Source organism: Melopsittacus undulatus, chromosome 2, assembly GCF_012275295.1.
Source record: "Melopsittacus undulatus isolate bMelUnd1 chromosome 2, bMelUnd1.mat.Z, whole genome shotgun sequence".
In the NCBI taxonomy this organism is placed as follows: Eukaryota; Metazoa; Chordata; class Aves; order Psittaciformes; family Psittaculidae; genus Melopsittacus; species Melopsittacus undulatus.
In genome coordinates this window covers 75,388,318-75,413,456 of record NC_047528.1, presented here as the reverse complement: position 1 = coordinate 75,413,456, position 25,139 = coordinate 75,388,318, and the positions used below count along the sequence as shown (strand labels likewise).

Genomic DNA, 25,139 nt, shown 5'->3' with positions numbered 1-25,139 from the left:
TGATGGTTGGTTTCAGCACTTACACGTTTTGCAAGAATTCACAGAAATGGGTGCTGCAATGGAGCAAGCTAAAGAAAATGAAGTAGAGAAAGCTGATGGGTGCAGTTAAGTACCATGCATTACAAATAAGTCTCAGAAAATGTTTGAAGGTTTTTTGATACGAGGGAGAGAAAATTATGACTGCAAAGAGGAGAATAACACATTTGTTCAGAATACATTCTTCTTCAGTTATGAAGGAAAAACTCCGGAATTTTTATGGTTAAATCTAGTTAAGATGCTACGTGTTTGAGAAGGGAACCTAAAGGAAGTACTTTACTACCTCTTTGAACCCTAGAGTAAAACTCATAACATGGAGCATCCATTTTGCTTGTTATTCTTTGGCTAACCTAACAGTAAAATTTCATGACCTTTTTCTTCTCCCTTTGCATCCCTAGGGTACTCTTCATTCTGTAGTATATCACAAGTCTCTCTTTGTTTTACATCTTGATCTGGACCCAAGTCCTTAAGCAGGGAATGTAAGCCAAAGACTTAAGAATTTTCTCAGGTCTTAATCCTCAGAGGTATTGGTCATCTTTGTTTCTATGAAATCCTTAAATAAAAATTATGCAGTACTTTATTGACACATTATTGCATATACAAATATGCAATATGCAAATATGCACTATTTGTATATGTGCTGCAGGCACATTTATTATCTGTTTTAAGAGAGCAGAATGATGAAGATAACTTCCACGTGACTCCAGTAGGAAATACGCAGAATGAATGATTAATAAAGCTTTCTCTGGAAGAGAGATGTTCTAAAAATGTATAATAAATGCAGTGATGGGGAGGGAGAGAAAAATTGTGTTGTTTTAAATTCTTTGATCAGAGGGTATATGGTGAGCTGAAACACCTCAGCTTAACTTCACACTTCCCATCAGTATGATGCACAGTTGATCTTAAGGAGCTCAGTGTTAGTGCCTGACGTGCATCCGTTTCTCATCATGTTTTCCCAGAATCAGCTTGGTGTTCTCTGTTGAAAGGTTCCTTTAATGACATACATAATGTTTTAAGATGCTTGTTTGTGTCTGGAAATGCAGTTTATTTTCTTTGACTTTATGTTGTATTTATGATTAGTGGTGTTTAAAGGTGTGCATGATTGAAGTGGGATCCTTGAAATTGGGAAATCTGGCCTCACAGATGTTCTCTATTGCAAATATACTAGATGACCTTGGTATAGCTCTTCCTGACCCCTCACTGGCTGCTCTTGCTAAAAATATTATTTGATTCTTTATGATGAGCAGATGAATTGGGAAAAGGTTTGTGACTCAACATACAGGTTTCACTTTTGTTCCTTCTACCACAGTGGTACCTAGAGCCTTTTGGAATAATTAGGTTTGTGCTGCGTGCCATGTAGTAGCCTAGTTCTGTGTAAGAGTAATTCCATTCACTTCAGCGGCACTATTTCAAATCTTCATGCAAATTTAAGCCAAATCTGGTCTTTAGCTACTACTTGCCTCAGTGTCATTAGTAGTTTCCCTGCTAAACTGAGGTCAGTAATAATAATCTGTAATTCCTCAAAGCATGAAAAAGTAAGCAAGTACTTGATTTAATTGAAATGTTAAAGTGCTGTGGAGCTCTTGGGTGAACAGTGCTATCTAAATGCTAAATTTTGTGAGTAGGAAAAAATACGATATGATCTTGTTCACAAATAATTTTTTTCTTGCATGGTAAGGGAAAAGGAAAATAGAATGAAACAAACTTTTCTAATTCTGTTAAAGTTTCTCGGAAGAAGAAACATAAGCAACAGGAGGAGAGGAAAATCATTGTTTACCTTATGGCATGGAAATGAGCTGGTATGGCAGATATGTTGAAGGCAGTACCACTCTACTTCAGGAGGTAGTATTATTAATTTTCTTGGATGCTGTTTCTGAACAAAATGAAATTTGGGGTTCATTAAGTTGCAGTCCATAATGATACTGTCATGTTGTATCTTTCATACTATGCTGAAGAATGATTCTGTCATCCTGTATCAATGCTCAAGAAGATAGAGATAATGCATCTACAAAAGAAACCCGCAGTTACTTAAGTAACTGCCTTTTCCTTTTAATCCCCAACTGTGTGTCCTGGGCTGCTCCCCCTAGCTTAGGAGGAGATTTGTAGAGAAACTTGGGCACTAAAAAGCTGAGTAACACCTGAAACGTAGGCATCCATGTCCAGTAGAGACATTTGTAATTGTAAGAGTTTTCAATTTTCTTTATGAACTGGAAAGTAATGTTTGTTTATGTCAGAGTGGAATACCAATAGTGACTTTAGCGATCAGTTGAAGTATAAGTCAGCTGTTAAGGAAGGTTAAGGGGAGGGCTGTCTCTTATGTTTTCTTTCTCTGGCATAAATAAGAGGCTATAGGTGGAGCTCACAGCCTTTGACTCCTGCACCTTGACATGCACTTGGTAGAGCACACCTGGCTTGCTCTTCTTTTAAAATGAATACCATGCAGCTTTGGTACATTTGTTGGCAATTTACTCACGCGTGAAACACATGGGAAAAGAAGAGCAGTGGGACAAATAGAAAGGGGAATTCAGCACATAAGGAAAGGGATTCTAGTACAGAGGGATAGAGGCCTAAAAATCCTAGCTGATGTCAGACTCTTCTAATGCTTGATCTAGAGTCTGCTAGAGATGATCGCAGACATCAGGGGCTAAGATCTTGCAAACTGTAACTGTGGAAGATTTACACAGGCCTGAGATGTGTGTGGGAAAGACATTTGTGTCTGGATGGTGACATGCAAGTGTTAATGCTAATTGTAAAGAGAAGAGTGTCAAAGAAAGCTGTCCCATCAGACTAGCCAAAGAGGAAAACTTCAGGTTCATTTCATTTTTCAGTAACTGCCACAAACTTTAAGAACTAGCAGATTCCTCACTTTCGTAGTAATTTTTTTTTTATTGTTCTGTTTTCACAGTGGGCATTTGCAGTGGTTGGCTGACTTGCATAGTAAAGCCTTTGAAACTGGCAAACTATGAGCCTTGCTGCATGATTTAACACTTCAGCAGTGATACAGTTGTTCACAACCAACCTCTTCTAAAACAATCTACTTTTTGTCTTTGCATTCATGTCACATTCTTACTTGTTTTTAAGTTCATGTCATGTATTGCAGTCAAGTTATGTGTTCCTGGAATGCCCCAAAGTAATTGGGAGTGTTTTGCTGAGGCTGTATGAACTCAGGCATATTAATGCTATACAAACTTATCTTGTATTCTAGATATGTAGTGCATTTGGTTATAATGTAATGCCCCTACAGACAGTTTACATTTCTCTGCAGTTGTTACTTCATATGGAATTGAAATTGTGTAGTGATTCTGTTTTTTAGGGGGATTTCTCATCAGGTTAGTCTGTGCTAGTTCTTCATGTAACTGGTGATCCTAATATACTGTGCTTATTGGGATGTTTTTAGTTGCATTTAAAAATCTTCCCTCTGGCCTTTGAAATGCATGAAGCTATTTCTGGGTTACTGTACCTGTCAGATCTAGATAGCATACTGAATTCTCCAAACATCCTAGGTGTAAAGAACAGAATACAGTAAGTTACCTATTTATATTTGCAAGAACTAAAAGGACAAAAACCAAGAAAGGAAGATGCACAAGCCCAGCAAATCTGTAAATTATCTAATTGCACATATGTATTACACTATTAAATTTAGCCTTTGAAACATGCAGTTTTTCTTTGTTCCCTTTTTACATATAAGAGAAAGTGACTTCTGTAATTGAGTGAGTACAGTATTGTGAGTACATTAGGAACCATTCTGTAGTAGTCAGCAGGCAATGAGACAGTGTGCTTTATTTAAAAACAAAGAAAAGCAAAGGAAAGTACCATCATGTCAGTTCATTACTGAAGGATAATAGTCTGCCAATTGTTAATGCTGTGACTAGCTTTTTCCATTAAAGCCTCTGTATTGCCCACATATACCCTCCAGCTTTTCCCAAAATAATGTTGTCTCACTTATAATTTTCATGCCAGATGGAAACCTTTAAAAAAAATTTAAAGGAAATGGTGAATGAAGATGTTTGTTTCAAATCTGCAATTTGTAGGTTTTTCCCCTTGGGTTTCTTTTTCTCTGAGAGATGACAGTTGTCACTGCCTCTTCTGTGAAGAGGGAGTAATGGAATTTTCCATGTTTTGTAACTCGTTTGAATAGTACCAGATCCGTGAAGCTTTTGGTTTTGTTTAAGGCCTGTGTTCTTCCTTGGAAAACAGACTTTGATCAAGGTTTTTTACCACCATGTTTTCCATCTTTCCTTCACTTCTCCCTGTTCTTCATCTGTTTTTCTCTCCATCAGACTGTAGTTCAGATCCTTAGTCTTGGTCAGCAGCATCTCATTCATTTCTTCTTCCCTACACTAAACTTTCAAACCAGTGTGAATGGTGAAGTTACAAATGTCCTCTCAACTTCCTTGGCTTTGTCAGCCTTGGTTGTCACATGAACTTTTACCATTCTCTTTAGAAGCTGAATCGCTGAAGCTTCAGAAGAAATGCTTGTGAAGTAAGAGCGTTCTCTGCAGTACCTGTGGGTGTTTGGGAGATACGTCTGAACCACGTTCCTCTATGAACTGAAGGAGAAATGTGAAATGCTCTCCTTTTATACCATGTCTCTGCTTTGATGATTGTACCTTTTATTATGTAGCAGCAGAATCTTCTCAAGGGCACGCACTGTGTCCAGTGTAGAGGCTGTGTTATTTGGTACTGGAAGCCAACAGCTGGAAAAAAAAACATTTAAAAAAATGCCTTCTTACTATAGAAACAAGGAAAAGTGCCACAATTTTTACTGTTTTAATACTGAAAACTAATCTGTACTTGCAAAAATAGAGGGTCTGAATTGCATTTGGAGAGTAACAGTTGGGCATAGTTTTATATCTGTTTCATAAGAAATGTCATCTCTGTACTAAGAGTATCAATTTGAGAATTCAGCCATTCCTAGAATATGTGATAGTCAAGAAAATGTCCTTGGATCTCATACTAGGGACAGAATTAGAGCTTAGGAGAATGTATAGTTTTGCTATGTGGACCTGTGTCTTTCCTATCAATCCAACACATGTAACAAATGGACATTATGCTGTACTTGCCACTACAGGAATTAATGGAAAAGAGACACTAGAAAGCTTGAGGTGCTGCTGAGGAAACTGTGCTTTTTGTTTCACTGGACTAGAGACAGTTGGAAAATGAATATCCTCTGCTGAATGCTCAGGAGAGTTGTGTGAGGGTTAATACACAGAACTGGAAATTATATGTGAAATTTTTCTTATTTGTTATGTGCCCCTGGCTGAAACTTTTTGACAGTGTTGGCAACCCCTAAAACTATGCAAGTGCAAGGCCAGGCTTGTTTTCTTCTGCTAGGAGATGCTTCAGTTTTCAGCTTCCAGGTGGCATCTGAGGATGCTGTGGACCAGGCTCCTGTGCATACATGCAGCCTGGACAGTTGGGTAGAGCTGGGGCCTGGAATGCCACTTCCCTGTCTTCAAGTGGCTGTACTGGGCTCAGGCCTTCCATAAGCATGGTGTGGATTTCTGGTATTTGACTTACAGCAGGTTCATAGGTAGGAGCACTTATGTGGTTCAGTGTGGCTGTAGTATAGACATTGCTTTAAGAGGAATGCCAGAATGTCAAACACCCTCTATTTCCTCTTAAACTTGATGGAAATGAAGAGTGCTGTCTTAATATGTATTAAGCTTTGGAAACCTGTGTTGGAAATTGTCGCCCTTTATTTGTCAGTCTAATGTATTCCTGTTACTTTAGTGGAGATAGTGCATACCACAGATGGCTTGTTGAGAGTTTCAATTTCTTCATATTTATAAGGGATTTTGGGTACCTCAGCAGGAAGTAACCAAAAGCCTCAAGTGGTAAAAGAATGAACAATATGATCTGAGAAGAATTGTTCATTGCAGACCTTTTGCATAACATTTAAAGTTAGATGTCATCCCTGTGACCAGAGCACATTGTGTCAACATCATCTTTGCTGAACAAATATGGGATTTGAGCTACTCTTTCTCCCAGAGAACTCTTATCCTTAAGTTATTCATGAGGCAGTAAGAGAAGTCTGGTAATCATGTATTGTTGCTGCTCTTAGTGAACCTGTGGTAAAATCACTTCTGACTGGACTTCTGTGACTTGTCTTGAGGATATGAGAAAAATGATGTGCAGGACAGAGGCAGATCATTGCTCCTCTCAGCTGCCCTGTCCCCCCATCCATGTGTTAGGTCTGCTTTCAATAGCTGTGTCTTGATAGTTGCTGATCTCAGAAAGATCCTGTGGAAACAGGTCAGTGGCTTGCTGTGATGAATTAGCTATTGAAACTTTCTCCTTACAAATACATGCAGTAACTCAGTTTTAGGCCAAGTAAGCAGGGTGTCAGTGCCTGTTTTGTGTCCATGCAGTTTCAAGGTTTGAGGGCATTGCTGGGATGTACCTGGGCTTTGGCAAAGAACTACCAGGTAGACTCCAGGTCTGCAATGCCACATATAGAACAGGGAATCCTCCCCCGGTCTTTTAAGAGAAAAACCAGCTTTCAGAATGCTGTTACGGAAGATTGCTTCACATGGGAACAGTTCAGTGTGGGAAGATGCAGACACTAACTCAGAGCTCGTGCTGGTAATTTTTTGAAGGCAGGTCTGCCTGCTTACTTATGCCATTAGTGTCTGCAGCTGCTCTGAGTGGCTCCTCTGGTCTTCTCTCCATTTTTTGTCCCTGCAGGGGAGCCTGTGAAAGCAGCTGCAGCTGCTATGGAAAAGAGCAGGTGAGACCATGCTGACAGACACAGCTCTAGGGGAAAGTGGCATAAAAGCTGCTCTGTGCTAATCACTCAGCTTGGGCAGTCTGTCTTTACAGTTTATGCACTTTCCCATTTCCCCTAAAATTCCTTGGTTACTGGTTACATCTAAGTGCCTCATGGAGCATTTCTGCATCTCTGAATGATTTTACTTAGGAGACAGGGAGAGAGCTCTTGTCTCAGTTCTGTGCTGATAAATTTGAATTCATTCATAGTACTCTCAACCCTGTAAGTGGAAACAGTGATAGTGTGGGCTGTGAATTAAGCATTTTCTAACAACCTTTTTTATATCTACCTGGGGGATCTGCTTCTGTACCAAGAATGTTTAAAGTTTCAGCAGTGGAGTAATTGTGAAAAACTGGTGCCCTTTATCTACAAAATCTGCTAAGAATCTACAACAGAGCAGGGCAGCAAAATATCTCAAGTGTTACACATTTTAGATGTATCTGTTATAAAGTAAACTTCTTGTACAGATTTGCTTGGAGACACAACATTTACCCCATTTAATTTTACTGGGTGTTGTTAATACCAAGACTTCAAAGGCATAATTTCCTTTTCAACATCTCTCACTGTGCCTCAGTTTTATCAGAAGCATATAGATGGAATTCACATCCCTTGTCATTTGGGAGATGTGGGTGCTGCAGAGGCAGAAACTGAGAGTTCAGAGACTTCTGTCTGCCTGGGTCTTTTTGAATCTAATTTCCTCGCATGCTCAAAATGGAGTGAGAGAGACAGACAGAGGCTGTTAGACTCCCTATCTCAGACTTGGGTGGCCTTTACAGACTTCCATCATGACCTTGGACATGCCATTTGGGGCTAGATCCATAAAAGCTTGCAACAGAGGTGGAATTTAGAAACAGATGTCCAAAATAATAATCTGTCTCTTCCATCCATGTCTTCCAGGAAGAAGGGAGACAGTAATTTGTAGCCAAAGGATGGTGCATCATAAACCCCAAGGTGCAAGGGGAACATTGTCAGTGTTGTCTTTTCCAGTGGCTGTGTTAAGCAGCTGCCCTACCTTGTGATGTGATCTGCTGTGAAGCCCATATCAAGGAATCTAAAGCACCATCCTGTGCTAGGAATTTGTGTCCATTTTCTTTTTATTTGGACCTGTACTAGTGTCATGGTTTAAGCCACTAGAGGGGTGATAGCACTTCGCTTTCTAGCAGGAAAGTAGAGAAGGTTGATGTGACAGCACACCAAGAAATTGTTGCGCTGCAGCCATATGAATTACTCAGTATAGATTGATCCAGCTGTTCATTGGTGTTATAATTGCTATTGGCCTCCAAAGTACCCTAGCCTGTTTGTTTGGCCACCAAAGCTTTCCCCCTGATATTTCAGGGACATATGGCTAAGTTGTCATAACACTGCTCTGCAGTACCCTGAAATCATGGAGGCAATGTAAAATAGAAAATAAATCTGAAAGGGATATTTGTACTGAAATTAGGTTTGTACTAAATAAATAGCATGAGTGTTACACTATTGATTGCTGCTGTTCACATTTAGCTGGATAAGAATCTTGTGGGTTTAATTTCATTTGTAATTGCTGAAGTGGTGGTTGTTGAGCTAAAAGTCAGCTCTCTGTTCATAGTAATTGGAGAAACTCTGCCAAGGAATGTAGGTCTCCAAAGATCATGCTGGGCCTCAATTTTAATATGGTTCTTCGTATACTAGCAAGCCAATGCCGCCATTCTCCCACTCTGCACAAAGCTTGCAGAGCACCTTCATATCTAGAAGATCTGCAACTTCTGATGTGGTTGCTAAGCAGAAGGGTTGGAAGACTCACTTGAAAATTCGTCTCTTGTCATTGCTTTGGGCTTTTTGGCCACTGGTATGGTGGGAAGGAAGCTGAAAATCTGTAGAAGAGTCCAGACTATGGAGACTGCATCATGTGTGACATGCTGGTGGAGGAGGTGTTGAGATAGTAGATGGCAGAGCATCTGGATGACTTTGGAAAGGTGCAAGAAGTATCTGCCTTCTTCTGATCTCTCCGTTTCTCAGTACATAAAGTTGGTGATGTGTAGTTATTTACATACCCTGATTTTGCATTCTTCCCTTGGCATTAGTCATTGGCCTCTGTCACGAATGCACTGTCAGGCTAGACGGGCTTTTAGTCTGATGGTTCTCATGTAAAGTCTTCTCTTTCTCAAGTTATTTACACACTTCCTTCATGTGAGAACTGCCCCACTGAAGCAACAGAGGGGAGATGTGGAGCTCCTGGTTGCTAAGAAGTACAGCTTAACTCTCTGAAGGCCAGGACACAACCTGCCTTTTGGAAAGAAGACAGTGCTCCAGCAACTGCCTCTGGAAGTACTTCTAGTGCCAAACATTTCCCTTTTGCAGAAGGTACGACAAATGCGTATCTGTAGGTTTTCTCATAGGCTTCTTATAGATATAGGCATATTTTCCCAATCATAGAATGGTTAGAGTTGGACAGGACCTTAAGATCACCTAGTTCCAACCGACCTGCCATGGGCAGGGACACCACACACTAAACTGTGTCACCCAAGACTCCATCCAACCTTGACTTCCATGCTGCCAGGGATGGAGCACTGGCAACTTCCCTGGGCAACCCATTCCAGTGCCTCACCACCCTTACAGTAAAGAATTTCTTCTTTATATCCAATCTGAACTTCCCCTGTTTAAGTCTGAACCCATTACTCCTTGTCCTGTCACTACAGTCCCTGATGAATAGTCCCTCACCAGCATCCCTATAGGTCCCCTTCAGATACTAGAAAGCTGCTATGAGGTTTCCACGCATGCAGCCTTCTCTTCTCCAGGCTGAACAGCCCCAACTTTCTTAGCCTGTCTTCATATGAAAGGTGCTCCAGTCCCCTCATCATCCTCGTGGCCCTCCTCTGGACTTGTTCTAACCGTTCCATGTCCTTTTTATGTTGAGGACACCAGAACTGTGCACAGTACTCCAAGTGAGGTCCCACAAGAGCAAATTAGAGGGACAGGATCACCTGCTGGTCACGCTTCTTTTGATGCAGCCCAGGATACGGGTGGCTTTCTGGGCTGTAAGCGCACACTGAAGCTGGATCATGTTCATTTTCTCATCGACCAACACCCCCAAGTCCTTCTCTGCAGGGCTGCTCTGAATCTCTTCTCTGCCCAACCTGTAGCTGTGCCTGGGATTGCTTTGACCCAGGTGTAGGACTTTGCACTTGTCATGGTTAAACTTCATGAGGCTGGCATCAGCCCACCTCACAAGTGTGTCAAGGTCCCTCTGGATGGCATTCCTTCCCTCCAGTGTATCAACAGAACCACACAGCTTGGTGTCATCGGCAAACTTGCTGAGGGCGCACTCAATCCCATTGTCCATGTCACTGACAAAGATGTTGAACAAGACCGGTCCCACCACTGATCCCTGAGGGACACCACTCATTACTGGTCTCCAGCCGAACACTGAACCGTTGACCACAACTCTTTGAGTGCGACCATCCAGCTAGTTCTTTATTCACTGAGTGGTCCACCTATCAAATTGATGTCTCTCCAATTTAGAGATAAGGATGTTGTGTGGGACAGTGTCGAATGCTTTGCACAAGTCCAGGTAGATGACATCAACTGCTCTACCCCTGTCCATCAGTTCTGTAGCCCCATCATAGAAGGCCACCAGATTGGTCAGGCAGGATTTCCCCTTAGTGAAGCCATGCTGGCTGTCACCAAGCACCTTGTTGTTTTTCATGTGCCCTAGCATGCCTTCCAGGAGAATCTGCTCCAAGATTTTGCCAGGCACAGAGGTGAGACTGACTGGTCTGTGATTCCCTGGGTTTTTTCCTTCTTGAAAATGGGGGTTATATTTCCCTTTTTCCAGTCATTGGGAACTTCACCTGACTGCCATGATTTTTCAAATATGATGGAGAGTGGCTTTGCAACTTCTTTGACAGCTCCTTCAGGACCTGCAGATGGATTTCATCAGGTCCCATGGACCTGTGCACATTCAGGTCCTTAAGACAGTCTTGAACCAGACCCTCTTGAACAGTGGGCTCAGGGTCTTCATTCTTATAGGCCCTGTGTCTGCCTTCGAAGACTTGGGTGGTGTGGTCAGAGCATTTGCCACTGAAGACTGAGGGAAAGAAGTCATTAAGAACCTCACCCTTCTGCAAACCCAGGGTAGCCAGTTCTCCTGATAGCTTCCTGAGAGGACCCACATTATCCCTAGTCTCTCTTCTGTTTGACGCATACCTATAGAATCCCTTCCTGTTATCTTTCACATCCCTGGTCAGATTTAATTGTAACTGGGCCTTGGCTTTCCTATCCTGATCCCTAGCTTCCCGGACTGACTAACACCCTGACCCGCGCAGCGCCCCGCCTCGCTCGCGCAACATAAGTCGTGTTTTCCCCTCTCAGGGCGGGGCCGTCCCTCCTGGCTCCGCCCCCTGTGAGTCCCTGCCTGCCTCAGCGGAGCTCCCGGTTCCTGGGCAGTGCTTGGCGAGGGCTCGAGGCTCCCTCGGGTACTCTCGCCCTCGGAACTGGGGCTCCTGGACGCGGGGTTTGCCCTCGCTCCGGTGCTGAAGGTTCCTCTCTGGAGCTGCTCGGCTCGGGTAGTGTTTTTTGTTGTGACTTTAATACTGGGCATAGCATTTATCGTCATGTATTTAAGCATATTTCATTTAATTTACTAGAATGTTGAAATGAGCAATGAGAAGCTCAGAAGTAAAATTAAGTTTCCAAAGCTACCTCTCATCTCGTTTCTTTCCCAGGACGTGATGTATTTTGCTGATTCCATTAGTTTGACCCTCTTTCCAGATGTCTCTTTCAAAATGATTGGTCAGGCAGCACACTGTAGTTTGCTAACAGCATGGGGAAAAAAAACCCCACATATTTACTTCTGAAATTAATTTATCTGGGTCAGAGATTTTTATTTAATTCCACATGTCAGCAGTAGGTAATGCTAAGTTGTGGACCTGCCAGTTAGCTGAAAGGTCAGTTCATAACCTGAGTATGCTTCCTTTCAGAAAATCAGTGACATGGTCACAAGGAACTGTTTTTCAAATGCTTTTCATCAAGTAGCAGACTTCCCTGCAGATACTACTGAGCGGCTATCTCATCTCATGCAATAAACCAGACTTGAGTTCAGCAGTGTACTTTGTGGCTGGAGTCAAAGAAGACATTTCAGTATGAAGTTTGAATATGCAGGTTTGATTCAGAAAACTGACACAGGCTACTTCCTTTATTTATTTATTTATCTGTGTGTGGAAGCACCGAACTTTCTGTATTAGCTGTCCAGCACACTACATCACGGAACGCTTTCTTCCAAGTGCATGTTCTTAACAGGGCACATAAAAAAAAATGATTGTGAAACTGATGTTTTTTCAGTGTGCTGGTTTGCTTTTAAAGAAGTGCTTTTGAATTTGAGCATTTCCTTGTTCAGTCTCCTCTGACTGTGACACAAACGTGTGTGTGTATATGGATATATTTATATATAGATTTAAGTAATCCTTCTGTTTACTCTAGCAGTGGTTTCTTTGTCTGGCGTCAGCATTGTTGCCATCAGTGACAGATTGGAGTTGTTTTGGGGGATGGGAGTGCAGAGTCAGCTGGTCTGCATTTAATCTTATTGCTGCAGACTTGATCCTTACTAGAGGCAGCTGCCAGTGCCTGATCCTGTACTAATTTCTAAGCGGTGGCTGATCAGCAGCTTCCTCACCGTTTAATTCTGTGACAAGCATACAGCCTGGACATGTTGGTGTCTCTGGTGTGATACAGACCCCTGGTTACTCTTGCCTCACCTGTGTATTTTCTACCCAGATGCACATATATCTGATTATAATACATTATCTGATTCAAATTTCTGGAGGAGACTTTCACTTGAGGTTCCACTGGGTTAGCTGGTTGCTTGGTGTTGGTGGGGTTTGATTGTTTCAATTCATTTTCTGGTTGGGATAAGAATATTCCTCCTTAAGGGTTTCATTGTGGAAGGTACTAGAAGAGAATACAAGAAAGGTGATTTCTTGTTTAGCTGGGCAGTAACCGGTATAACCTACCGGTAGTGTAAACATGGACATGAAGGCTTGTATTGTTTCCATCTAGGATCTTTGGCAGTTTGTTTTGGAGACCACAAGACAACCTTTCTTGGGTTTTAATCCTAGTTCTAAAATAGTAATCAGTTTCTTTGTTCTCTGATTTACTGTGTAACTTTCTGCCAGTTACTTAACCCACAGATTTCAAAATAATGTGAGATAATTAATTCTTTAAAACTCTGTCAGGTAGAAAAGTTTGAGAATCATTTCACAGATTATTACAGTGAGGCATGTGCTTAATTAACTTGAGAGTGATATGTACCACCCAGTAGCAAACCTGGAAGTGGAATGCCTTGGTTGTAACCTTACTTCCTGGCTTACTATTAATTCTGATTTCAAAACTAGTTTCTCTGTTTGCAGTCTTGTTAAGTAGCTTTCCCCTGTTTCTACAGAACTGACCTCTTCAAAATGATTAGAAAATCTGTATTACAGTGAAAGAGAAGGTATAAAACTGCGTACTTCAGATTTGCAATGCTGTCTGCTTAGACAGCTTGTTGCAACCATGTCTTTCTTGGGGAGCACAATCTTTCACCTTAGACTGTTTCCTGCTTTTACCAATAGGTTTTCAGTCAGACTGTGCTTCACTGAACATGTCTCTGTGCCAAAACTACGTTAAGCAGTTTTTTTTCCTAGCCATTCAGTCCTGCTCCAGTGCTGCCCCTTTAGTTGAGCATGTGTGGTGCCAAGACACTGAACTGAACCAGGATTAAATATATCTTGTTGGGGTGGGAGTTTTGTTTGGTGGTGGGATTTTTTTAGGTTTCATTGTGTGGCCCCTTAGACAACTGTAGCAGCATCCTGGATGGCCCTGGGAGGGAGCTGGAGCATGAAGCTGAGTAAGAAGGAGGGGAGCAGAAACTGCATAAGCTGGTTTTGTAGCTGAGGCAAGAAAAATGTCCATGGAACCATGGTTTCAGACTGCCACAAGCTTGCCAAGGAATCACATCTGCTCTTGCTTCAAAGCTTGTAACAGAACATTTTCTTTTTTCTTGAGAATATTGCATTACTTGTAGATATATGTGGTGAAATATTCAATTTCTTTTAACTCATTCCCTCCTCAACTAGCAGATGGAAAACTTGTCAGTGTTAGATACTTGGTGAGTTTAATATTTTCAGCATTTTTTGTATTTCTTTTTCAGGGTGGCTGTGACTCTGGATGCTGAGAGGTTATTGTTCCAGGCAATTATTCCCCCCAGAAAGTCACTTTTATTCCAAACTGTGTTTTCAAGCCAGCTACAGCATTTGATTTTTGTGCATAGGTTGGACTGCTGACGTGGTAAGATATGGCCTGGCTGTCTCCACTTCTTTGAAGATTGGGCTTCTCCCTGTTAAAAATGGAAAGGGGGAAGTTACGTTGTGTCACCTGTAACCTTTTTCTTGCTTTTTTAAAAACACTATTTTTTAAATTTAAGGAGTTTGAACACAAGTCTGTTTTCTCAAAACCAGCTTATAGCCAGAATGAGGCTGTTCATTTCACTATAAAATCTTCACTCTCTTCTTTCAGTATGCTTCCACAATTTCTGTAAGTTGGTGTTTCAAAGTAACCCTTCAGCAAGCCAGACCATGCTGTTTTCAGCAACCCAGAATGTTTTATCTTTAGAGATGTGGGGGTAAGTCACAATTGTTTCTATCTCACAGGCTCCCACTGATGGAAACTCTCATCCTGCAAAGCTTTGCACTTGATGAAGAGTAATTCTTGAGATGACAGCCCTCTGGAAATCCAGACCTCTGTTGATCTTTGTAGAAATTAAACTCCTTGAATATCCTGTTTACAAATCCCCAGTTTTAAATGCTTATTTTGTTGAAATTCCTTTAGGCAAAGATTTTAGTTTTCCCCATGGTGTGCCTGGTTCATGCAAGTATGGGCATAATAAAATGGTCTGATGCTATCACCTCAGAAAAATTCATATGTAAGTTTATTGTAAAGGTACACAGCTTTGCTAGGGAGGTGAAGAAGCTGGCATTTTGCATTGAGAAGCTTGTGTGGGCAGAACATTCAACACAGCAGATAGGCTTGTGGGAAGTGGCATTCAAAGAGAGAACTAGGAGTTTTTAATCAATAGAAATGGGTAGTGTTTTTAACTCTGTTAGCGGGGGCTGCTAAAGATCAGTTCAGGTAGCATTTAAGACAAGATGAGAAAGTTCAGAAAGTGCACATGCAGCAGTAACAGAAAGTCATTCATCATTTGAAATAAGCAGAAAAATATGTGAACGGGGGTATAGGTCAGACTGAAATCATGGAAAAGAAAAAGCAGATCAAGGCTGGGGAAAGTGCATTATTTGCTTGAAGAATAATGTGCTAACTAAGCAAGAAACAGTTAATAAAGGCCATTTGACGCTTAAGAGGAGCAAGCTCTTGGTCTCTTGCCATAACTAGAATCATGTGGGACAGAACATAGCAGACTGCAGGGTGTGAGCACCTAGAGAACTGTGGAGAAGGTTGTCTGTATAAAAAACATTGCCACACTGCGTATGATCACTGGTTACAGTGAGCTGAGAGTTGGATGTATAAACGCTAAGAGCTAAAAATTATACGAGAAACCACACAATGTTGGGTATAAATCTGTCATAAAAATCCAACATAGATAATTACCCTTCCAACTTTCATCTCCTTTTAATGTTGAAAAGTCTCTCCACAGAGACTTCTCTCCAAATAAGGGAATTTATTTGGGTTTTGGGTTTAGGGTTTGTTCTTTTCCTTGTTTTGGTGGTTTTGTTTTCTTTTTACTTTAATGAAAAAAAGAATGAATTCCAGAGAGGAAATGTTTTTTGTTACTACTTAAGCTTCTCAAAGGATATTACAAAGAGGGAAGAGCAAAGTGAATCAAACTTACCGAAAGTTCGTAACATTTTCCTTTTTATAAAATAAGAGAAATAACACGTCTGATTTTCTAAGGACCTATGGGGAAAACAGCTTATGTCTTAAAGGGCTTAGGTCATGGTTTTGCTGAAAGTATGTAAGACGGCATTTGTGTGCATATGAAGTCCCAAATATAGTGAATAGCTAATATACTAGTTAACTGTTTATCCTGCTTTTGTCACTCCCTGAGGATGAAGGTGGTTGTCTATATTTTTTTACTTTTCAGCTAGGATATCATAGATTAAGTCATCCATAAAAGGGGGGGAAAGGGAAGAAACAGCCACCCCAATTTTTTTTTTCAAAAGGCCTGGAATCATTGATGATGTTCAGGATGCAGTATGAGTTAGGTATTCCTTAACTATGAATTAAAAAAGGCTTTACTGTGTTTGGAAAAAGATGTCTCAACTAGTTTTGGCCAGGTAGTGGTGACTTCCCAGCAGAACTGGACTTGGTGAGAATAAGTTAGTTCTGAAAAGATCTTGAAGAGATGAAAAGTATCTTTGGGAAGAAATAGACCTGACCAATTAGGAAAATGTCCACAATACTTTTCATTTGCACAGGGACCAGCAACCACTGCAGCTGCCTGCCTTATGAACATTTGCAAGATAGTATTCCATGATAGGGGAAGCTTGCCAATGATTGAAGCTGAATGCTGTAAAAGAAGTCACATTCTTCACTGTGTGAAGTGGAAGGAGGAACTACTTAGAACTGTGTAAAAATTATTTGTTTCACATTTATAACTTGGCAGCACAATGACTTACAATTTTGGAGTGTGAAACTATGACTTGAGAATGAGCTGGGGACGTAATGCTGCAGGCTCAGAATTAGGGTTTTCATAAACCTTGTTATCTAATTCATGCATGGCTGTTTGGTGCTTGCTTCAGAGAAATTCTGGTTAACTCTGTAGGTTTAGGGCCATAGAGAATTTATTTTTTTGTTTGGTTGGTTTTTTACATTGTCAGATGCTTGTTGTAATCTTCCTGATGAAGAGGTAGCTCCCCATTTAGCTGCAGATTTATTGCTTTGTATGTTTTCAAAGTAAATCTTGAGGTAACCGAACCAGGTTGCTGGAAAGAAGAGCAGTTCAATTTCCTGACCGCTGCCCCACCAAAGAAGGTTTAGCATGCACCTCAACAGGACAAAACTTTCTCTGCTGTCATCTATTTCTTATCTTTGTGTTTAACTGGAAATACCGCTCTTGGAAAAGCAGTAGTTTACATACTCATTTAGTTCCATAGGTGTTCTTCCCTTGACTGTCTGTGTCAGCAAATAGTGCTGTCATGGTCAGTGGAGTTTTCTGGAGAGATACTACCATGACAATAACTGATTTGAAACAGCAGCATATTTCACACAGTTACAGTTATATTACCAGCAGCAGCTGCCATGTTCTATGCTCAAATTCAGCATTTGGTACAAAAAATAGTAGGTCACTGTAGCAGATTTCTGTCCCCAGCCTCTGTCTGGACTCTAGACCTAATTTACATGTCTGAGACTCTGTAATAGAGTCACTCTGGGAATTTTTAAGCAGTAGTTATGGAATAGTGAGAGTCAGGTTAGAAAGTTAAAGGCAGTATATCTGATTAGTGTAAAGTAAACATTATGCTTCAGATTTTTGTAGGTAATTTTGAGAATGCAATTTAAATTCATATTATTATTTTGATTGCTAAGATCTGCAGGTTCATGAACTACTCTGTGCTACAAATTGGAGATGACTCACGCTAAACTGTAATCCACTCATCCATTATAAAGCTTCTGCTAGAGACCCATTTAATTTCCAAACCAAAGAACTCATTATCTGTCTCCAGAGAAATTAATTTTTCTTAAGTACTAGTTGTGCAATGAGCTGTCAGAGAGCATTCTATGGCAAGCAAGCGAGGAAGCAGTTGTCTCCAGCATGCAGCTATGGAACTAATTAATAAAACATTTCCATGGTCAATACAGAAATACAAGGCATTATGTCTGTGGCCCAGGAGAGCCAACAAATCTGGGTTCCATTCATTGCCCTGCCAGAGTTTTGCTGTGTAACCTACAGTGGGAGACATTTTCCAGCACAGATTTTTTTCTAACTCTATTCAGTGTATGTTGCATCAAGTTCATGCTTAAAAGCGTGTTACCTAGTTGTGGGCAGTCTGGTGTCCCAGAAAGTTTGCATCAAAGGAATGCAAGGGGCCCATGTAGTCAACAGCCTGGGTGCCATAGCCTGTCCACATAGTGCTCAGCCCTCCTTAGGTAATGGGAGTTGTTTTAATTTAGACCTTTTTGTTAAAATGGCCTGACACCAAATAAATCTGACTCCTCCAAAAACACATACAGACTCTAATGTATGTTTCCTCATGAATTCTGGCAGTGAAGCTCTCTTCAGGGGTGTGCCTTTAAAGCAAAAAGTGAAGCAGCTCTCTGGAATAGATTGCTAATAGCCTTTCAAGCCCTTCTGTCCTTTGGCTACCAACACAAAACTGTGGATGGTGTTTGGAATGACAGGACAAAAGCTTTCTGTGGCTCTGTCAGACAGATGCAAAAATTGAAGTTTCTGAGTATACTGTTTAAAATACCTATTTTCTGTGAATGACGGGTAATTCATTTAGGAAGGCTGACAGACAGTTGGCTTCTCTGTACAGTACTTTCCACTGTAAAAATAAACTGCAGATGTTTGACACAGATACGTCAGGATACTTAACTTTGGGTTAGGGTTTGCAGATGTTGTGTTTAGTGGAAGCTAAATCTCTGTCTTAGGGGAAGAAGGGAAGAGGTACACAGCACCAAATGCTGAGAAGCATGTCCTGTATGTGACTAATGCATCCTGACTGGTGGATACTCTGTCCCTTTGGAGGTTAAAAAAAAAGTGCTATCATTAGTAGTGAACTGTTGCTGTGATGAGGCTTTGACAGCCCTCGTTTGTTACTGGTAGCCAAAGGAGTCCAACTGCCAGGTGATTTTCTTCATCTTGTAGAAATGTCCCCATAAGAGGGGAGTCTTGTATAGCCCTTTGCTGTCTTAACTCCATAGAGCATTATTTACTCCATCAGAGCAGCAGCCAGGAAGTAGAGGTAAGTCTGGGCACACAGAATCAAGTTCTTTGCTTCCTGATAGGGCTTCCCAAAGAGGATTTTTTATTACAATGTTTTACCACTCTCAACTTTTAAATCCTTTTTAAAAGAATGATGCAGGGATTTGTGTGCTGTTTTGGTTTGTCTTCAAAGCAATAGCATTAATGCTGCCAGTTGTGAACTTTGCAAGTCTTGAGAAGTAGATGAGATTGGATAGTTTATCTAAACACAACACTTACAGCTGTGTTTCATTGGATGCGCTTAATGGCAGATGCTTACATGACAGAGCAATCTCTTCATTTTCATAGTGTAGTAACTGATTACATTTTCTCTTGGCTGTGGTTCAGCTGGAGTTGCATTGTCCTGTGCATTGTTTCCCTATCTCAGCTGCTAAGTCATTACTTTGGAAACAACTCTCTTGTTCGGCTTTAGGATTTTTGGAGGGGGGATTGGTTTGGGTTTTTGTTTGTTTTTTCTCTTCAAGAGGTATACGAGGGGAAGAAATAAGTGATGACAATTTTTATGTTATTACTAATTTAGAGGTTTTTTACAGTTTTAGGATTCAGTTCCAGGATCTTCCTTCCCACTTCTTCCAGCCTGGTTTTATCATAATATTTAGTAGGAATTTGTCATTATGCATAATGAGCACAGCAGGACAAATAACATGCAGTTTGTTTTGTAAGTTGCAGGAGTTGGCTGAACCCTCAGAAGTGTGGACCCAGCACAGATTTGAATATGTAACATTTTAAGAAGTTTAAATAAAATGTGATTGGTTGATAGCCCAGTAATTTACATCTCTTGTGGTTTATTTGTCCAGGGAGACAACAGCAGCTGGAAGCTGAGGACCAATACGTGGAGGCTGATCAAGACCTTCACAAAAGGACAGGACGTTCCGTGCAGCCACCCACAGAAAGACCTGGGGAGAGGCGAATGGCAGAAATGAAGAGGCTGTATGGTGCTGGAGCTGAAAAAATCCAGGCAATGGAGGCTGCCATGCAGCTTATCTTTGATAGAAGCTGTGACAAAAAGCAGCCCAAATACTGGCCTATTATTCCCCTTAAGCTGTGAGTACCTGGTCTGTGCTCTGACCTGGCACAGGTCTGGATGGATGGCTGCCTCTATCAGGTTGTGCTGCTGAAAGAAACAAGTGCAAATTTTGGGTTTGGCTGAGCTTTGGGGCAGAGACTGGCAAGGGCAGCATCTTTCTTGCCTGTCAGTGATGATCACAGTCCATTCTACCTACATACAGTTGTCAAGTAGTGAATAGCTATTGTCAAGCTGTCAATAGGAGGGACAGTAACATAAGCCTGTCCAAAGTCATAGTTTCACTCATTTGATACCTGCCTGCCTTGACCATGCTTGCAAGAAAAATAGCAATGTCTATAGTGAGTGAACCATGAAAATTTAAAGAAGTGAGGTAAAGAAAAAAGACTATACAAATTGTCTGCTTTTCCCATTTAGGAAATGAGCAATCCCATTTTTCAGTCTCACTTAACATAGTAGCATTTGGATCCTGTTTAACACAGCACAGCCTGAAGTGTTATGTCTGCTGATCTTGGAGGGTTTTTTTGAGAACCGGGAGTCCACTGGCCAAGATACAATATATTAAATTACTGTAGCCCAGCCATTTGAATTCTTTTACAAATGTTTATAATAAAAGCAGGAAATTTTTGTTCCAGACTGATACTTGTCTGGCAGAAGTTTGACTCTAAAGAAATATTATATCAAAAAATGTTTTAATGAAGGGGGTGGGGAGAGTAGCGGTGAAGTCTGATGATGTGGTCCTGTCTGTCAGAGATCTATTTAGCAGAAGAGAAACTTGCACTCTTGAGGCCAATGCCTACAGTGAATTTTACCATTCAAATAAAAAGTATGTAATTGGGTTAAAGCTTTAAAGGAGACATACTAGTTTGATAGATAAGGGTACGTCTGTATGCTGTATATGGAGGTGTGGAAGCCATGTAGCCCTGAGGGGTATGTTTATTTTAGGTGCAGCTTTCCCATGCCCACCCACATATTACATGCACAAAGCTTAAACATAGGCAAGTTAGATGTGCTTCTGTGTGTGTACTCATCCATCTGTACAGCCTGTTTTGCTCCACTTCTGTCAGTCTCTACTTTTGGTCGCTTATGCTTGCCTCACTAATCGCTGACCAGGTGGAGGGAGGCTCATGAGTGGTCTATGTAAGAGAAGCAGAACTGGCCCTTAAGTGCTGGTGACTACCTTAGAAAATAGTACCCTGGATGCTTCCAAGGACATTCTGTGAAGTATCTGCTGCTACGTATTGTTTTGTGTTGAAGGACTATAATTTGTATGAAGCAGCATTTCTATGCCAGGGCAAAGGAACCTTATGCTGTTCTACTTGTGACAAAGATTCACATGTCTTTCTGGCAGTAGAGGGAGGTCACAAGTTAACTTCTAACTTCAGTTCATGCCCACTATGTCTGGTGTATCTCTATGGCATGCATAGTTTGTAATACACACCAGCAGTTGCTGTGCCCTCTGCAGCAGGCAGCTGCACCAAAGTAAGTCTGTGGTGCAGTTTAGAGTATCTTTGGTTTTACTATTAGTTACTATGGTTTTTCAAAGCTGCATTTTGGTTTCAGTGACAAAATGGAGTTAAATTGAACACTGAAATTAAAAGCCCCAGTCTCCAAGACTTCCTATTGGTGTGATTAATCTGAAAAACTTGTGTGAGACAGGAGGGGGAAAAGGGTTATGAACAGTCCTGAATTTGTCTTTGCTCTTGTTTTTGGTGGGTTTTGCCAGAAATTCAGTGTTTTGTATGGGCTTCCATTTGGTCACCAAATAAATTTGCTTTGTAACACCTTGTAGTTGAATTTTGTTTCTTATAAAGAAACTCCCATATTTCAGCACTCCAGTTCTCAGATGCTAAAGCTTTCTTTTAGCTGCTGTATAGAGCAAGGACAGTTTACATACCGAGAAGCATGAAGAGTGTTGACAAGACGTTCACAGGAATGCCAGTCAATACCACACACGCGTGGTGTGGTACAGAATGAATGGGAGGGCTGTTGCATCTTCTGGGGGAAAATCCCATCCCAGATTAACATGCATAGATCTCTCTGTTCCTGTTTTGAAATGTTTCCAGTGTGATGATGGTGTCTTCCCTATGCAGCTGAGTACCAAGGAAAGAAAGGATGGGTAAGACTGGGCTATTCTTACTTTTCAGTGCAGTTCCTAGCTCTTCCTGTGGTTGTTTCTTCATCCAACTGGTTCGGCTAGCAGAAGCAGAAATTCTGGTCTCCAAAAGTATTTGTACAGACCTTATATGAGACAAACATTGAATTATTTTCCTAATTCATATAAAATATACAAGAAATATCTTCGCCTTTGATTCTTTTAATCTTTCTAGGAGGGTTTAAGATGCTTCATGAGGTTGGAAGTAGAGACAACTGGATTAAATGTTCCTTAGAAACTATGTGCTGAGGCCTGCAAGGGAGGAACACACCACTGCAGATTTTGAGTTACTAGTGGATAATCTCTCTTCTGCTCCTGAATTTCAGGGGATGGGCTGTTGCTGTAGTTGGCCAAGTGTCTGTTTTGCTGGTGGTTTGATGGAACTTGGGGGTTTTGTGTTGCAGTTCTTTTACTCCATCTCCTGTGTCATTTTACATTTCTAAGAAATATCTCACATAAAAGCATGTGATCATGGAAGCGATGCAACTGCAACTCAAAAATGACTGTTCAGTCAGAATGCCTGTAACATTCACCTTTCTTGCACATATGTATTATGCTGCAATTCCTGATCATGGGACCATGTGTGCTTTATTTTCCCCTAAATACAGTGTTATGTCAGCTTCTTGACTAGAACACAACTATGATGCTGCAGACTTTATTCTTGTCCAGAATATCGCACCTTTGCTTTCAGTTACACCTTCTGCTTCTACAATTCTTCCCAAAGGGAATTCTTCACTTGTTGATGGAGGTTTCTCATGAGCTTTTACCAGCTCCAGTAGAAAGAATTATACCCTTAAGTCGCAAGTACAAGTTGTCATAAAAACAATTAGTCTTAATTTCAGAAACTGGTTTCCTCATTTGGCACCTGCAAATATGCAAATCAGACTCATCTTTAGAAGAAGAGTTTGTGATTGCTTGAAGGTGCTTTGAAGACTGGAGAAAAATGGTAATAGATCTTTTCTACTGAAAGCACTCTTAAGCTAAAAAAAAAAAAACTTTCAGAACTGGCATAATATAAATTTAACATAAAAATGAAGCAATGACCTTCGTGTTTCCTACCAAAAGAAAATCTGCTTACTCTTCTGCTTTGGTGACATTGTCAAGAACACTCATCCTTTTAGGATTACTTCCCCACAAAGCCCCTGATGGTTTAGTATGCCTGTGCATACAGGCAAACTGAGATTAAACAATTTTTGATGAGCATAACTTTTTTGGTGAGCCTTACTGGTAAGTATTCATCTTTTTGGATGACAGTCTTGTATAATGGATAGCTGCAAACATCTCATGCTTAGAAGAAGCTTTAATAAAATGCAACCTAAATTTCTTAACAGCCTTTGTGAAGGATAAACACATCGATAATCCATATGGATTTGTCCACTTACGTCTTTTTCTCTTTGCAAAAGCTTCTCACTCATTCATTATTTGAAATACATTTCAAATACTGGCATCTTCGTCTCTTGTTGCATTAGTAAGAGTCCAGCTTCATTAATAGAAATAGAGAAAAGCAAGACACTTTATGATTCAGCTGCTTAAATTTGGATTTTTAAGTATGATTTTTGGTATGCTAGTCTGAATATTTTGGCTGAAAGAATTACAGAAGGGCCAAGATTATTGCGCAAAATGGGAAATACAGTCTGTCAAAAGGAAACATCCAGAACCCTGTTTTTCCTTCTTGTTTCTTAAAAGTGTAAGTTACTGGGGAATATACCAGTTGATAAAATATTCATGCTGTGACAAAATTCTGGGTTTCTGTTTGTGTGCTGCTTCATCAACCATCTACCCTGTCTAACCTGCCCTGTTGTCTCCTGTGATCCTGCCAAAGGAATTACTTTCTTATGGGCTTTCTCCTGGGTAGAATAGCAGCCTGTGAGGGAGCTTCAGCTGCTCCTGAAGGTCAGTTGTGGCCGGAGTGTGTTAAGGGCCTCACATCCCTTCATCTATTCTTACATAGCTGAAATTCCTGAACTAGTACTCAGAGACATGTGCAGTGGAGCTCTGGGTGGGTAAGTGATAGACCATGACATTGCTATCTGGGTATTCTCTTGGCAACCTAGTGATCATAGCAAAAGAATTGCTTGGACTCAGTCCATTCTTTGAAGTAGGTGAGCACACAGGCATCAGCCTCAAGTATGAACTTTGTCAGGGCAGGAGCAGCGTGGAAATCTTGCTTGACCAAAAGTGGAGAAAGACCTTGCTCATCTTGAGCACTTTGAGTGTGTAATCAAGAGTCTCTGTGCGTGGATTCTACTAATTACACAGTCACAGAAGCATTTTTTCCCCTTTAATCATGAATCATTTTCTTCTAAGAAAGCAAGAAAAATAAAGTGAGAACATACATAGTTTTTTAAAAGAAAATACTTTTCAGCCTAATGAGGCCAATACAACTGCTGGTTCCCTAAACTGCATTGAGATCCTTTGCCTACAAAGCCTTTTTGAAAAGCCAAAATGCATAAAACTGCTATCCCCATGGCTCTTGTTTACAGCCATCCCAAAGAAATACCTTTGTGGAGAGGAAGGGATGAGAAAAGTAGAAAGGATTGGTAGGGATCATTTCTAAACAGAGTTCAATGTGGTCCTCCTTAATTTTCAGATTTGTTTTAAATAAAAGGATCAATTTATACCAAAATCTAGGTTCAATAAAGATGTGAGGCAAAAGCCTATTGGAGGCTATTAAAAATTAAGTTACGTTAAGGAAGACTACTTTATTAATGGAATTTTCTTACATTGCCCTATATGCAGCTGCAATTGCCATTCTGATTGCATAGGAAGCTAATTAGACTGCTGATATCTTCATAGGGGTCCTTTGAATCTTTCTACATGCTTATACTGAAGATGAAGATTGGAAGATCTCAGTCCAGAAGTTCAGCTTTCAGCTATCCCATGCATCCTTTTCCTAGGTGCAGAAATCACATCTGTGGCTCACTCCACCAAAGTTTCCTGCCATCAAGGTCTGTCAAGCAGCTCTTAACTGTGTGATCAGTCCGTTGCTGTAAGTCAAAAGGAGTCGAGTTGGAAAAGCCCTATTGCTAAGCTGTTTAATGTAACTTGTGAAAAGGATTAAAGGCTGCACTCGCTTGTGCAATCAGATGAGCAGGTCTGGAGGTGGCAGACTCCACAGGCATAAGCTTTTATAAGGCAATGTTCCTGCTGCTAGAAGAGAACTTACAAGCACATTTTTTTTAGTGCTCAGAGCCTTTGAGGATTTTTC

At 40.8% G+C, this 25,139-nt stretch overlaps 1 protein-coding gene across 2 annotated transcripts in view; it reads left to right on the top strand.

Moving 5' to 3' along the window:
- The window catches only part of GEMIN8 (gem nuclear organelle associated protein 8), a 29,208-nt gene extending 7,648 nt beyond the window's left edge, over positions 1–21,560 (top strand). For both annotated transcript variants that reach the window (XM_031051174.2, XM_005151449.3), the window contains exon 5: positions 19,550–21,560. In XM_031051174.2, coding sequence (XP_030907034.2) covers positions 19,550–19,800 — 251 coding nt within the window. In that variant the 3' untranslated portion in view covers positions 19,801–21,560. The remainder of the gene's footprint in view (positions 1–19,549) is intronic.
- The last annotated feature ends 3,579 nt before the right edge of the window (positions 21,561–25,139 follow it).